Source organism: Elephantulus edwardii, unplaced genomic scaffold (genome assembly GCF_000299155.1).
Source record: "Elephantulus edwardii isolate Elephantulus edwardi_28Jun2011 unplaced genomic scaffold, EleEdw1.0 scaffold00091, whole genome shotgun sequence".
In the NCBI taxonomy this organism is placed as follows: domain Eukaryota; kingdom Metazoa; phylum Chordata; class Mammalia; order Macroscelidea; family Macroscelididae; genus Elephantulus; species Elephantulus edwardii.
In genome coordinates, this window is record NW_006399841.1 from 9,912,990 (window position 1) to 9,928,656 (window position 15,667).

Genomic DNA, 15,667 nt, shown 5'->3' on the forward strand with positions numbered 1-15,667 from the left:
AAGTTGAAAAATAAAAAAAACATTGCACTGTGTTTCTATGCAAATAACACTCATGTCTTTATTTGTTGGCTCTTCCCTCTTCCCAGGGAAATATGTCAGTAAATGTGCTATGCTAATTTAATGGTAGTAATGTGCAAAAAAATGCTATGTTAGCATTTATGGAAATGCCTGGGGGCAGAGAGTAGTCAGCAAACAAACATAGATGGCGTGCTATTTTTGTAAAAATATAATATACATCAATTTGCTTTTAAATATTCATTTCTTTAAAATTATTATTAAAGAAGTTGAAACAGAACTGTGTACATTTTATATAATAAAATATAATCTTACCCTTTTCTTGATGATCGCAGGAACTTTGGTATCAGCTTTGGGTTTATCTGTAACATAATAAAACATGGCTTCTTGAGAAAAGTACCTAGACTACCATTCAAATAAGCACCAGGTTATCTAACCGGAGTTTTTGGCTTTATCATGTTGTGCTAATAGTACTTTTTAAAGCATTCCATTTGAATGAAACGCTAATAAACTAAAATCTTGGAGTTGAGAAGAGTGGTCTTAAACTAACATTACCAGGAATCTTCATACTTACATGACAAAGCTTCTTCCTTAAATGTGACTGATTAGCAGGACATCCTGGAATCAGCATTGCTCTTACTACATGGAAAACATTTACATTGCATAATGGTTTCTTCTACACTGAATAACTTCCCTGGATGAGACTGTTTTGCATCACAAAGATCATATCTTACAGGCATTAAGTGCTGAATAGTTTCATAATTAGTAAGTATGCATGGATTTTATTTATCCAAAGTCTTGATCTTGCATAGAACTGAAATATATATTTTAGCTAAACAAATTATTGCAACTTATGAATCTAAGTGCACTGAGCATGTCTTTGGTGTACTCTAGTAGATAACATGAAGTATAAAACAATGCCTAAGCACTCTAAGCTTCAGTTTCCTTATTAACAAAACAGGGGTAATAATGCGTATCCCACTGGTACACTTTGAGATTTGAGAAAGATAACATATGTAGAGCTCCTAAGATAAGAATGGGCCAATATTAAGTCATCAACAAGAACTCTCTTCCATGTTAGCTGATAAGGACATTGTGTGTGTGTGTGTGTGTGTGTGTGTGTGTGTGTGTGTGTGTGATCTTAACCCTTGGAATACCAGGAGAAAATGTTACTGTCATGATTTTTTTTCACTATTACTTAAGTTTTAAATGTTCACACCATCCCTTTATTTAAAGAATCCTTTCCATCTTTTTGGCAGAGTTGTTAATAATTGATAAAAAATGACAAAATAGCAAAATATTGTAAGATAAAGGGGGAAAGGAGATTACCGAAATCCCATAATGTATGTTAACTCACAACGGGTTTGTGAAAGCATGTAGTTACTATAAGATGCAATAAGTTTTGTTTTACCTACAGGAAAAATAATAAATCCTACTTTCTTTTTGTTCTTTTGTAAACCTGTAATATGAATAAAGAAGTTCTAATGGTTTCAGAGATGATGAAAATGACACAGGATAGGGCAGGGTTCAGGTCAGCTCTTACAGGGTTGCTATCGTGGCCCAGCGGCAAGAAGTTGTGCTTCATTCCTGAAGGCATGCAGTTCAAATCCACCAGCGGCACTGCAGGAGAAGGATGGGTAATCTCCTGCTGTGCAATTAACTGCTCTGAAAACTCACCAGTTCTGACTCAGCAGCATACAACAACAACAGTGTAGACAGCAAGGAGTTGCACATCTCAGGTGGTTCAAATTCACTAGTTGCTTCACGGGGAGAAAAGGGACAGTCTCCTTTCATGTGATTTACAGCCTCTGAAAACCTGTGGGGCATTAGCTGTGACTGGTTCGGACTCAAGGGCAACGTGATTTGTTCGTTGTTGTTTTTTTTTAAATAGGAATAAAAGTCCCAAAAACATCAAGCTATAAATATAGTTACAATGGCACAAAAAAGAAACACAAAACTAAAATTAGACCCAATGAAATCTCATGGTATACAAAGGGTTAACCAAAATAGAAGGAAAAGTTATGATGTTTGTCTTCAAAACATAACTCACTCTTATATAATGTCCCTATTATGGAGATGAATTGTCAACAAAAATATTCACATTGTGGTAACAGGCACTTCATGATCAAAAGTTACAGCATCTTGTGCTAATCCAGCCGCAAAGTTTTAGGAGGTAACAACAACGATTTTAATTTGCAACTGACAAAGAGATCTTCTGACATAATACTTGAAAACTGTACATTCTCCCAAGGAGCAGGTAGTGGGTTCAAACCAGCCACCTTTAGGTTAGCTGTGTTAACTCCCTACAGAAGATGCCACCAGGACTTCCTATAATCACTACAGGAGGGACCAATCCCTGAAGAAGGACATGATGCTTAAAAAAAAAAACCACCCCAAAAAAACCCCAAAATGGAGTCTGTGAAGGCGAGGAAGACCCTTAATGAATTGCTTTGCACTTTCAGAGAGAAAATGCTCTTCGGTTCTAAAGCGAGATAACTATTCACTAGACACTCTGGACATGTCGGAATGACAGAGCACCTAGGTGTGAGTACTCTGGTCCATGCGACAGCGGCAAAAGGCATAGCTTGACAACACTGAGAGAGGGGGTCAACTGCTCGTGTGAAAAAGATTTAAGACCACTTTCAAAAGTAAATGTCTCTAATATTTCATAATATTGTTTAACTCTCAGCTGAACTCACTGCGGTGGGGTCAGAGTTGACTCCTCGCTGACCCTGTAGTGGGTTTGTAGAGGCTGTAAATCATATGAGTGGCAACTGCCCGTCTTTCTTCCTTGGAGCTGCTGGTTGATAAGCACCACCAGAGCCAGCCGTGTGACTCTGAGTCAGAAGTGTGACTCCCGATGGACCATACTGCCAGAGCTCCCTGACTGTTTATAGCTCTATGGTGCATAAAACATGCAGGATTGTGGCAAAGTGAGTTCAACTTTCACTGGTAATAAACAAGAGACATTGCATTTTCAGCAAAGGAATAGAATCAGATTTTCAGTAATAAATGTCTTTTTGCTAGAATCAGAGTACACCAGAGTAATGTCATTCTTTTCACATTCTTTTCAAACCATGACACCTAGATTAATACCTAAACTTTTAAAAAATAAATGCATATAAGTTTAAAAACATACATATTTGAAAGTTTTCCAAAGGAGAGAAAAACAAATATTTTAACATTTATTAGCACCGAGTCAGATAATCTTAAAGAATAGTATGTTTATACTTCAGGGGATGATCTAAGAAGGAACTCATTAAGTTATAAAATTGTAATGATCACCAAGCAGAAAAAAGTAAAATATTCCTTTATTGGCATTATTATTTTATGTGAAAATAGTTTTTAAGAGTAAGTAAGTGTTCTAAGTGTTATCATCCTTAAGATGAATTCACTTAAACCTGTCTATAAAGTATAATATTTTTGATTGAAGTGCATTTTCTCCTTGAAAACGGCCGGATTTAGTGGGTAAGGAGTTGCACTGCTGAACCAAAGGTGGCACCTCTCTGGCAGCTGACACCTCTGTGGCAGTGTGAACACACCAGCATCTGTGCAGGTATTGTTGTTAGGTGCCACCCAGTGAAGAACAGCCCATGGCGACTCTGTGAACACCTGATCTGGCCCCTGTCCTATCCTGTGCCATCCTCTGGGGGAGAAGGTAGGCACCCTCCTCCCATGCGCTTTACAGCCTCTGAGAACCTGCTGGAAAGTCAGCTCTGAGTTGGTTCTGACTCCAGGGCAATGAGTGTATGTAATTGGGGTCGGAATCAACAAAAACAAGATATTTGAAAATTAAATAGAATTTAATAATTAATTAAAATACTATTAAAATATAAAATATAAATATAAAAAAGTTTTAGAAGCACTTGATGTTACAGTAATACAGCCTAAGTGCCTTTCCATAGGGTAGAATCTGACTCATGGAGGCTCTCTGTTGGGGTCCCAAGGCTGGTTCTCCAGTGAAGCACTTGGTGGGCTCATGCTGCCCTGCTTTGCCTCATCCAGTGAAACTTCCACCCTAGGAGGGCCTTGTGGAGCAAGGACTTCTGATTCTGAAATGATGCTTCTGCAGTACACACACAGTAGTCTAAGAGTACGGACGACGAAGGCACCCAGAGAAAGTGCCCATCAAAATCTCCACATTTAAAGTGTGCACAGGTCACTAAGATCGTTCCAGGGGACAAATACTACCAATTCACACAAAAATCATTTTTTCAGTGTACAGCATATACGACATATATCCCAATAGAGAGAAAGAAGGAAAGGGTTTTTTAATGTCCAAACATACTCTGGAAAACATGCATCTGGATAACTTATTTTGATAAAAGAATAAAAAAACAAGCCCTGTACCCTGTTTCGAGAGGTAGCACTGCTCCAGCCTTTGCTCGTGAGAGGATCCACAGAGCAGGGACGCTTCCTGTAGCGCACTTTTATACCACTTCTTCCTAGTCTTACAGTTTTCTGGCTATAGGCATAGATAAAGAAGAAAACTTATTTTAAAATATATAGTTTACAGTTTAATCCACTTAATTTAGCTCCTGAGTAAAAACTAAATCTAAATTGGAGAAATACATAATATTTTACTTAGATTTCTTGCATCTGATTATTATTTTATTGTTTTTCGATTTATCATGTCAATAGGCAAGATATTCTTGATACACTAAGATAATGTTACAATAGCATTCAGTGCACACTTAAAATTACAAAAATTGAAGACGTCACTGTAATTAACAAGTTGTCATCATTAATTTATTAAAATAATAATTATTTCCTTTTATGTGGCATATTAATGATACTAAAGCTGTAGATATTGCAAAGCAGGTATTCACTGTAATACAATTTATCCCATTTTGCATCTGATTTAGGGTTTATGGTCAATATTGACCTATGCACACAAGCTACTTAAAAATGTGTGCCTCTGTCTCTTTATCTATAAAAGAGGGTAAAAGTGTATATATCATAATGTTTCAGGAGTACTAACTGAAACAATGACATTGTTTTTACTAAATGCTAAGGTTTTTTTAAAAAAGAAAAATCCAAGAATTATTGTGTAAAAAATAACTATATAAAGTTCTTCACAAATGCTACCTAATTTTCAGTCTCTAAATATCAACCATCTGCTCATTTTAATACTTCCAATTTCTTATTTTTCACTTTCTTTCTGCACTTTAGTTATTTGTTATCATACCTTCATATATAAAATGAAAATTTTATAAAGTGAGAGAAAATATTTCATCTTTCTATCCTTCACAGTACCCATTTCCCTAATTCTGTTAAGTGCATATTGTACAGTATAACAGGTCTAATAGGTTGTCAGGCATCATGAAGGAAACTACAACCCATCTTAACCCTATACACAGCCTGCACTATCCTATACCATCCTCTCCATTTCTGATGTACTTGAGACTGTTGTTACATCACTGTGTCTTTCCAAACACATGTCTTTTTCCAAGGGCTGACTCCTAACAATATACTCCAAGCATATGAGAGGAAGGCTCCCCATCCTTTGCTCGAAGGAGCATCCTGGTTGTACTTTCTTAAAGACAGGTTTGTTTTTTGACAGTCCATGAGACATTCAGTGCTCTTCCCCAAGAGTACAACTCAATGAAGTTGGTTCTTCCTCTGTCACCCTGATTCACTGTCCAACTTTCAGATGCACAGCAAGTAAATGAAAAGATCATGGATTGGATTAGGTGCACCTTAGTCTTTAAGCTGACATCATTGCTCCTAGTACTTTGGAGAGATCCTTTATAGATTTTATTAATGCAGTGTCTTTGATTTCTTGACTGGTGGTACCAAGAAGGTTAACTGTGGTACCAAGAAAGAGGAAATAATTGACAATTTCATTCCTTTTCCCATCTATCAAGATACTGCCTACTGACCCAGTAGTGAGAATTTTTGTTTTCTTGATGTTGAGATGTGAGAGTTAAATGGTCTTTCACATTGATTCAATTGTTTCAAACAGAGAAACATATCATCAAACATGAATCTACTTACGCACATATAATCTACAAATCTCATTATTTCATGTGGGAGGAGGAGGAAAAATGGTAAGCAGATAAAACTCAATAAACATTGGAAAATGTAATGTTTTAAGAATGAAGATTTGTTATGGTACAATACTTAAGCACTGGCTACTAACCCAAAGGTTGAGAGTTGAAACCCAATAGCTTTTCCAAAGGAGAACCATGGAGTAGTCAGTTTTAGCCATGATGTGCAGCCTTGGAGACCTATGGGTAAGTCCTATTCTGTTCCTCAAGGCCAAAGTGAATTGGAATTTGACTCAAAAGCAGTCGGTTTGGTGTTCAGTTGTTTTTTTAAAAATTTCCATTTAAGCTGTATGTAAATCTTTCCCGTAAAACAAAATGTCTATGAATGTATGAAAAACCAACATGATTTGAAGGCCTTAACTCAAATGAAAAATAAATAATTTAGAAAGATAAAAAGGAATAAAGCTAACCTTTACATAATTATTTCTCCAGCTGAAATATTACAGTAAGTTAATAAATTATACAGGGAAATCCTTTAAACATAGCTACATTGCTAAAAAGTTGACGTTAAAGGAATTTCTTGCAAAAACATAACTTGATATAGCTAAAACCAAAACAAAACCCCCAAAAATCTTGGATGAGTTTGGGAAGCTGATTTGCTTAACAATCTCTAGCTAGGTTTTGAGAATTTATCAGTAAGAATGTGCCACCTAGTGGTGACAAAATTAAAACCCAAAGAACTCATCCAAAAGGTCTTGTTTTGTGAAGAATTTTCAATACTCGAATAGTCGCTCACGCTTTGGGCATGTTCCTAGGGGAGGCTGTTCCTTGCAAAGGAACACGATGCTTGGAAATACGGAGGGTCAACGAGAGAGAGGAAGATCCCAGCGATTCAGCAGTGACTGCAGCAATGGCTTCCAGTGTGTCAGAGATGAGGATGGCACAGGACTGCAGAGAGTGCAGGTCTGTTGTCCATAGTGTCGTTAGAGTTATACTAGACTCAATTCTACCTACAAACCAACTACACAACATCTGGTACTCATACTGATGTTTCTTTCCTTTTCTCTGGCTGCAATAAAATAAAAATACTTGATAAAATTTCTGCTCCCTCATTTCCTGTTATTTCTAAGTCTTTCGTATCTTTCTATTGCTCTTTTCCCTTTTCAGTATCTATGAGCATTGCCTTCTTTATTATTTTCTGTGAGTGAAAGTTTACAAATCACTGATTTTTCATACAATCATTCATAGCCATTCTGAGGTGTGTTGTAGTCCATGAGACTGGCTCCGGATAGATAGGACAGGCTTCAGAGCTGTTGTGCATAGGGTTGTACGAATCGAAGGCAACTCGGCACAGAACAACAACAATGTAATTAATTAATTACGGTCAACTGCAGGATAGGGCAAGATTCAGATCCACTGTTCACAGGACTGCTATGAGTAGTAGTCAATTCAACAGTACCTAACAGTAACAGTCAACTGTTTCTTATATATTGCTTTTCCCTTGACCAAACTATTATCTTTATTGAATTTTTACTCCACTCACTCTCTCTTTCCCTTCCTATTACCTCTTCAAAATTGATTCTGTGTGTAAACCTTTCTTTAGCTTTTTAAAGCAGTGGTCTTGTACCACAATCATCTTTTTATGACAGTTATTTAAACAGCACAGTTTATTGTAGATTAATAAATGCTGTGCAGTATTTTACAGATTCTTGGTAATTGTTTAGAGAGGCACAATACTGTATTGTGTGAAGGTGCCATAGTTTTTTTTTCAGTCATATGTCCACTGCTAGACACTGGTTTTTCCAACTCTTTGCTAATGTAAATGCTGCTATAAACGTGTGTGCGTGTGTGTGTGTGTGTGTGTGTGTGTGTGTGTGTGTGTTAGTTTAAGCCACTGCTCTTGTTTCTTTGGGCCATGGATTTGGGATTGCTGGACCAAGCTGAATTTCTATGCCAACTTTCTAAAGAAGTGTCACACTGCGCTCCACGGTGGTTATACCACTTTACATTGCCACCAGCAGTGAATGAGAGTGCCAATCTCTATGAAAGTTCACCAGCAGTTATTGTTTGCATCTTGTTGAACTTTGCTACTGTTGCTGATAAGTGATTATATTTCACCATCCTTTTGAATTGCAAGGTCAGAGTTGCATCCTTTCTCCACACCTATTTAATCTGTATGTTGAGCAAGTAATTCAAGAAGCTGGACTATGAAGAGTAATGTGGCATCAAGATAGGAAGAAGACTCATTGTTTTTAATGAACTAAAAACTAAAATTGTTTTTAACGATTAAAAGCAGTGACCTCAGACTGACTATAGGAAGGACTTGGCTGTCTAACCTTCAGGTTCCAGGAATCCTATGATTCCTAGATGTACTATATTATGGATACATTACTTTAGCAGCTTGGGTTCTCTCCATCAAATCTATAAAACTTAGAATGGCAGATTTAAAACATAGACATATTAAAAAAAGAAGGTGGGTATTCAGTCTAAAAACTTCTATGAACTTAAAAGTATAAAATATGGTCTTAGTAGATGAATGAGAATAAAATTTAAGCCCAAACAGATGGCAGAGAAAAAACGTGCCCTAGGTCTGAGAAAATAACTAGCTGTCCTCCAAATCAGAGCGGTAAGTAAGCCACTGTCCTACATGACATTGTTTTAAGGAAATGTTACTCGTCAAATATAATGTCTCCTTTCCCCAAGGGTTTCAGAAGATAGTGGGCCATTTCTTCTCAGTAGCTTCTGGTTCACTGAATACTGCATACAAATAAGGACTGGAGAATTTAAGTACAAGTAAGCATATGTGTTTGCCACCTAGAAAGGCCAGTGAACAGAAATCTATGATTTGCAAGGAACTCTTTTCCTCTGTTGCTTTGAATTTTAGGACAACTTTGCCATACAAGAATCAAAATATACTAAGCTAGGAATATAGCAAGGTCATCATTACGTCTCCAGACTTAAATGTGTGTAAGTAATACGTTAGCCCTCATCTAGTCAGGATTGTAAGAAATTTTATCTCAAAAAGTTGGATGTCTGTCTTTCCTATCTGTAGGGTCAAAGGAAAGCATGAACAAGTAATCTTCAGTCAGCCACAGTCAAATGGGTAACATCTCTGGTAAAGCTCTTTGAAATCAGACTATCCAATAACTTCCATCACGCAGGGCAAGGACAAGCTTTCCACCATTTCCCAAGTCTTAGGGAATCTCTTCTCTGCCTTGCTGCTCTTGTCTTTCCTCTGAGAGGCAATGCCCATCCTGTTCTCATCTAATCCTCTCAAACCTAAAGACTCTGGACAGAAACACAGACACGCTTTGCTTTTTATCCCCACAACAGAAACCTCCCTGAAGCATGAGAACCCATTGCCTAGATGACTTTTCTGGAGGAGGAGGAGGAGGAGTTGATTGCCATCGGGTCGGGTCAAGATCGACTTACAGCGAATCTATGAACAAAAGACCTAATGCCTTTCCACAGCTATCTTTGTTTCTCCAAGTTCATAGAGTTTCCAGAGGCACATGGTTTAGGAAGTGGATGCCACTCCTGCTTTCCAACCTGTTTTACAACTGAGAGCTCCACTAAACACTGTCCACAATGTATTTTCTGGAATAAAAGGGGAAAATACAAACCCAAGAATTACCACTAGCGTCTTGTTTGGTGTAACAAAGGATTACTGAGCTAGAGATGTCACTTCACTCTACCAGCTGCACCCCATTCCTTCACTCCAGCAGCTGTTTATCCTGGGTTTTTTCCTCATAACATCGATCAGTAACTAATATACTATATATTTTTATAAGTTATTTCTCTCACTAAAAAGGAAGGGGTCTCTTGTGATCCAGTGGGCAGGAAGCTGTTCTGCTAATCCAAAGGTGGACCTGGTGGGTTCAAATCAGCTGCTTTTAGGTTTGCAGGGCAACTCCCTGTCGCCTTTGGCACAATAGCTCCATTACTTCTTGAAGAAAAAAAAAGTGTGCCTGATTTTGAGTTCCTTAAATGCTATGTATTAAATAAGTAAGTAAATACTTAACATTAAAAGTAAATCTGTTCAATCAAATGTTTCTTAATAGGACATTTCTGGAATAGTAGTCTTACTTTTAGCTACAGTGATAGTGTCTAAATTCCAAATCAAGAATTTAAAATTTAAGTATATTAATATTAAAGCTAAATGCAAATATAATACTCCCAATGCAAATTTTATATTCATCTTTTAGATAAATATAGGACATTTATCTTTTAGACACAATGTTGAGTGTATATTAAAAGGAGGGAACATTGAAATCAAAGGGGTTATAAACTGCTTTATTGAGAGTCATAAATTCACTAAAGTGACTTCCAATATTGACTATTACTTGAAATTATTATACAAATAATATGCCCTTAGAAATACGGGGATATATGTCACAGATTTCTGAGTCTAATGAAATACAAAATGGCTTTTTATGGAATGCGTCTTTAGTAAATATGTTTGAGCATCAACACTAACTACTTATTATAAATACTCTGGGTGGTGGTGTGTGGCAACGGTTGCTGTGTCTCCAGCAAAGCTGCAGCAGAAGGTGTTGCTTGTAACCATGAATTGTGCTGATACACTGCTTTATTTACTACTGTGCCAGAGCGATTGCGCCTCTTCTTTGTGGGGAAGACTATTTTCAACTTAGTGCAACTCAGTCAGAAGTTAATCACAAAGATAGCGTGTCTTCCTTAAATTGGATTTCAGCAATAGCAACTAGTAACCTAGACAGCTAGAGCCTCTAGTTCCATAGATGCAAACGAGACGATGCATCACACTCACACACATCTTGGAAGCCCTAGCTGAGTCAGTTAGCTCCTTAATGATGATCCACTCATTCTTTTTTCATCCTTCACACAGACACCTATGATTTTTTTCCTAATCAAGCCAGGATTATTTAGATAGCACATATACATTATTGGATATTTGGCATGGTTATTGTTTTAAAAATCTTATTTGTTGTTGTTGTTGTTATGTGCCATCGAGTCATTTGCGCCTCATAGTGACCCTGTGTACAATAGCTCTAAATGCCGACCTATCCTGTGCTAACCTAGCCATCTCAAACACACTCAATCCCACCACTCCAGTCACAGAATCAATCCATCTCATCAAAGGTCTTCCCCTCCTTCACCGCCCCTCCACTCTGCCAAACATGATGTCCTTCTCCAAGGACCAGTCCCTCCCTTGCAACATGCCCAAAGTATGTCAGACAAAGCTTCAGAATTCTTGACTCCAAGGAGCATTTGGCTTCACCTTCTCCAGGACAAACCTGTTTGTTCTCCTAGCAGTCCATGGTATATTCAACACTCTTCTTTAGCACCACAGTTCAAAGGCATTAATTCTCTTTCAACCCTATTTACTGTCCAACTCTCTGATGCATACCACGTAACTGTGAAGACTATAGCCCAGATCAGGTGCACCTTAGTCTCCAGCCTGACGTCATTGCACTTCAGTACGCTTGAGAGGTCCCTCACAGCTGACTTTCCCAAAGCAATTTGTCTCTTGATTTCCTGGCTGCTGTTACCAAGAGTGTTGACTGTGGAGCCAAGTAAATTAAAACTGTTAACTCTCAAGCTCTTTGTATGAACTCTTATTATGTATAGTAATTCTATTTACTCTAACCCAGCAAGGTTTTAAGATCAAAATAACTTTTGAGCCTGTACTTCTGTAACCACTAGGAAGCATGAACTAGTTAATCTGTTGAGAGAGAGTCAGTCTAGCTTTGTAAACAAAGTGCAGCAAGAGAATAAGACATCAAATGATGACAAGGAGAAAAGTCAGGCTGAAAAGAAAGAATAAGGAAAAGTGAATGGAATCTTAACTGTTTCATTCCGTTGCTTAGCTTGGAATATAAGGTATTAACCCAACAGAGAACTGCCCTCCCACTTGGGTGATCTCTGCTTGTTGACAGAGAAGTGGCCGAGGCCAGGCAGTTGAAGACCCAATGGACAAAGCACAAAAATTACAGGCTATGGCAAGAAGCTGCACTGCAATCCCATAGGTGAGCAGTTTGAATCCACCAGATGCTCTTCTGGAAAAGGGGGACAATCTCCTCCTGTATCAGTCAGATCTGATTTGACAGTACACATACACAAAAATATCACAGGCTACCAGATAGACTTTTATCAACCTAAACTCTCGCACATATGTACTGAGGATCTGACTTTCTAAATTATTTCACTCTTGAGATACAATTAAAGAATCATCACATGGAGTGGTGTGGTTTTGTTTTTGTTTGGTTTGGGCTTTTGTTTTTTGCTTTATTGGAAGAAGTGGCAGTCTGACATTTAAGGTCAGTCCATCATCAGAAGTGACATACATTAGGAAACTATTTTTATAACATAATATCTTCAGTGTTAGTATGATGGGCCTAAGATTAGAGTTTAAAAGAAGGAAGGCAAGGCTGGGGAAGAAAGAGGATTCCAGCTATTGTGTCAGGGCAAAAATCAGGTAGGTGCCACCAAATGAATAAATAAGCAGAGGAATGAAACTTCACAATTTAGCCAACGATTTTCCTGGCTTCTTTAGCACTACAAACACAAATGAAATTATGCATTCCACAAAGAGGTGCAATAAACAAAATTCATATGTAAATAAAAATTTTCTTTAGCTAATTCTTGTAAACAAAGAAAAAGTAGGTATTCTCTTGAAATCCACTGAGGGGAATATAATTCATCTGGCTAAAGACCAGATTCTTAGAACTCTCCCCAGTGAGACTGCAATACAAATTAAAAAAAACTCTACAAAAGAAATATGAGGAATCAGGATGAGGAACAAAAGACGAGAAAAGCTACAGTACGACGCACCAGCATTACTATTAACCTTTATATTAACAATAATCAATGATTGCTAAAAGTTATAAAGGATAAAAAAAAAACCAAAACAACCAACACTTAGATTTTGGTAACAGTATGAAGAGTCTCTAGACTTTATAGCTAAGAATTAACACAATAAAGACCAAAAAGAGAAATTATGCCTTTTCATCGAACTTTAAATCCCTGGGTAAAGGTTAATGAATCCAGTTGTCTGAATTAATGCCTAAATATCAATAAGAAGACTTTTGTGGTTTTCCAGGTTAGAGATTAGAAGCCAATGGTCCAATGTCATTTCACACAGGTAAAAAAATTAAGTAAAAACCTGGAGTATGGAACAGGAAGACCTAGACTTAAGCCCCAGTTCGGCTGTCAGTCACTTCAACTGAGTTACTTAATACAAACTTCAACTTTCTTAGCAATTAGTAGAGATCACCTGAAATAGTATATGGTAAAAAAATAAATAAATAATAATTCTGATTATAAAGATTTAAAGTTCTTTTCAAATGTTGGTTATTATTATCATGATTGACCAGAATATGGACATTAATCAGTTTGTTTTATAATCCAAGGAAATTAGGTAGGAATTTTATTCACAACAAACAGGGAGAAGTTGATTGAACACATTTTATTTTCATATAAATCATGGACTGCTAAGAAAACGAACAGGTTCATCCTGGAGCAGGTTAAACCTGCTCCTTGGATGCAAAGATTCTGAAGCTTTGTCTGACATACTTTGAACTACTGCAAAAAGGACCAGTCCTTGGAGAGGGACATCATGCTTGGGAGGGTGGAGAGACAGTGCAGGAGAGGAAGACCCTCTATGAGGCGGATTGATTCAGTGACTGAGGTAATCGGGGTGGGTGAGTCAGAGATGGTGAGATTGTCACATGACAGAGCAGGGTTTAGGGCTGTAGTCCATAGGGTCACTATGAGTCGCAGGTGACTCGATGGCACATAACAACAACAACAACAACAACAACAACAAAATGTCTACTATTTAAAAGGTAGGAACTAACTCATAGTTGATCTTCCAGCAGACTACCAGAGGATGTAAATCACACAGGAGGAAATGGTCCATCTTTCTCCCTCAAAGCAGCTGGTGCACTTGAACTGCTTGCCTTTGAGTTGGCAGTTCAACGTTCTTTTCAGTTGGCAGCCACCTCATTTTTCCTCTAAGTCACATAGTGGTAAATGTCAGGGAAAGTCCTATGTACCTCACAGAAAGCTAGCAGCTAATTTTAACTTCCTAAAAAACATATAGGGAGCCCTAATACACTGTAATCCTGTAGGCGTGTGGTTCAAGGCCACCTGTTGCTCTGTGGGAGAAGGATGGTCAGTCTCCTTCCCTGTGATTAACTGTCTCTGAAAACCCACTGGAGGGTCAGCTCTGGGTTGATTCTGACTCTGTGGCACACAACACCACACAACAACACAGTGGTGCACTGCAAAATATGTTGGATTGCTCGGCAAAAGGTCAGTTTGAATGCCCCAGGCTCCAAGGGAGAAATGTAGGCAGTCTCTTCACATAAAGATGTATCACTTGCAAAACCCAAAAGTTTTGGAGAGATGCTGTTAGAGCTGACTTCACGGCAGTGGTGTGTTTGTTCATTTGGGTTTCTTTAAAACACGTTTATGCAGTAAATATTATTATTATCTCTACTTTACAAGTGGAGAAGTTTAGAGATTTAGAACTTGCCTAAATTCATGATCTCTTAAGTGACAGAGCAAGAATTCTACAACAGACAATCCAGCTTCAGGTCATTTTCTCTACACAATCATTCACAGGAAAAGTTTCAGACAGCATTTAAAAAGAGCACCTGGGCCTCCTCATAAATATGTGACACAAAAACAGGGTCCATAGGACACTTTGTACATCAGGTCACTTTTAAGATTGCTTAGGAAAGAAATTTCTAGCACTATTATTGGATTAAAGATTTTATTTGTTGTATAATGTCATCACCAGGCAAATAGGAAGCATCATGATAGATGGTTGACATTAAACATTTCACCTTGCTTGAATCCATAATTAGCACCATTGGCACCAGCAGTAAGGAAATCAAAGCTGAGTTGCATAGGGAAAATCTGCTGTCAAGGACCTCTCTAGCTCTCTAGAGTGCTAAAGAGCAGCTATGTCATCATAAAGACTAAGGTGTGCCTGATCCAAGCCATGGTTTTCTCAATTAATTGGTATACATCTGAAAGTAAGACAATGACTAAGGATGACATGAGATGAACTGACACCTTGGAGTTATGGTATCGGAGAAGAATACTGAAAATACCATGCATAGACTGCCAAAAGAACAGACAGGTATGTCCTGGAGAAAATAAAAGCAGTGTTTCCTTGAAAGCAAAGATGGTAAAACCCTGTCTCACATACTTATAAAGGTAAAATAGAGAGCAGGAAGCAATGTGTGCTCAGTAAATCGGATTTTCTTGGGCTGTATACCTATCTGAAGTATTGTATCTGACACTGTTCTAGCCAGAATGACTGCTTTAGTTTAAAATGTTAAATCAAACAGGAAGAAATGCACAGGCTTAAATCTTCCATGAAAGTAAAGAGATGCCCTGAGTCTAAAAACATGGTAATCATAAGCAAGAGTACAAATGGCTCTCTAGACAGGAATCTACAAGAAAGTCAACATTCTTGGCTAACTGTTTGTTCTCTTAGCAGTCTATGGTATATTCAATACTTTTCTCCAGCACTATTCAAAGTCATCAATTCTTCTTCTATCACCCTTATTCACTGTCCAGCTCTCAGATTCATAGCAAGTAATTGAGAAGGTCATGGCTTGGATCAAGAGAATCTTGGTGTCTATACTGATATTATTGCTTCTTAGCATTCT

The 15,667-nt window shown here is 37.7% G+C and overlaps 1 protein-coding gene across 1 annotated transcript in view; it reads right to left on the reverse strand.

Moving 5' to 3' along the window:
- ZCWPW2 (zinc finger, CW type with PWWP domain 2) overlaps window positions 1–15,667 on the reverse strand; it is a 77,221-nt gene that overhangs the window by 46,448 nt on the left and 15,106 nt on the right. Inside the window, exons 3-4 of the mRNA XM_006890638.1 lie at window positions 4,366–4,480; window positions 331–377 (exon numbers count right to left, since the gene is read on the reverse strand). Coding sequence (XP_006890700.1) covers window positions 331–377; window positions 4,366–4,480 — 162 coding nt within the window. The remainder of the gene's footprint in view (window positions 1–330; window positions 378–4,365; window positions 4,481–15,667) is intronic.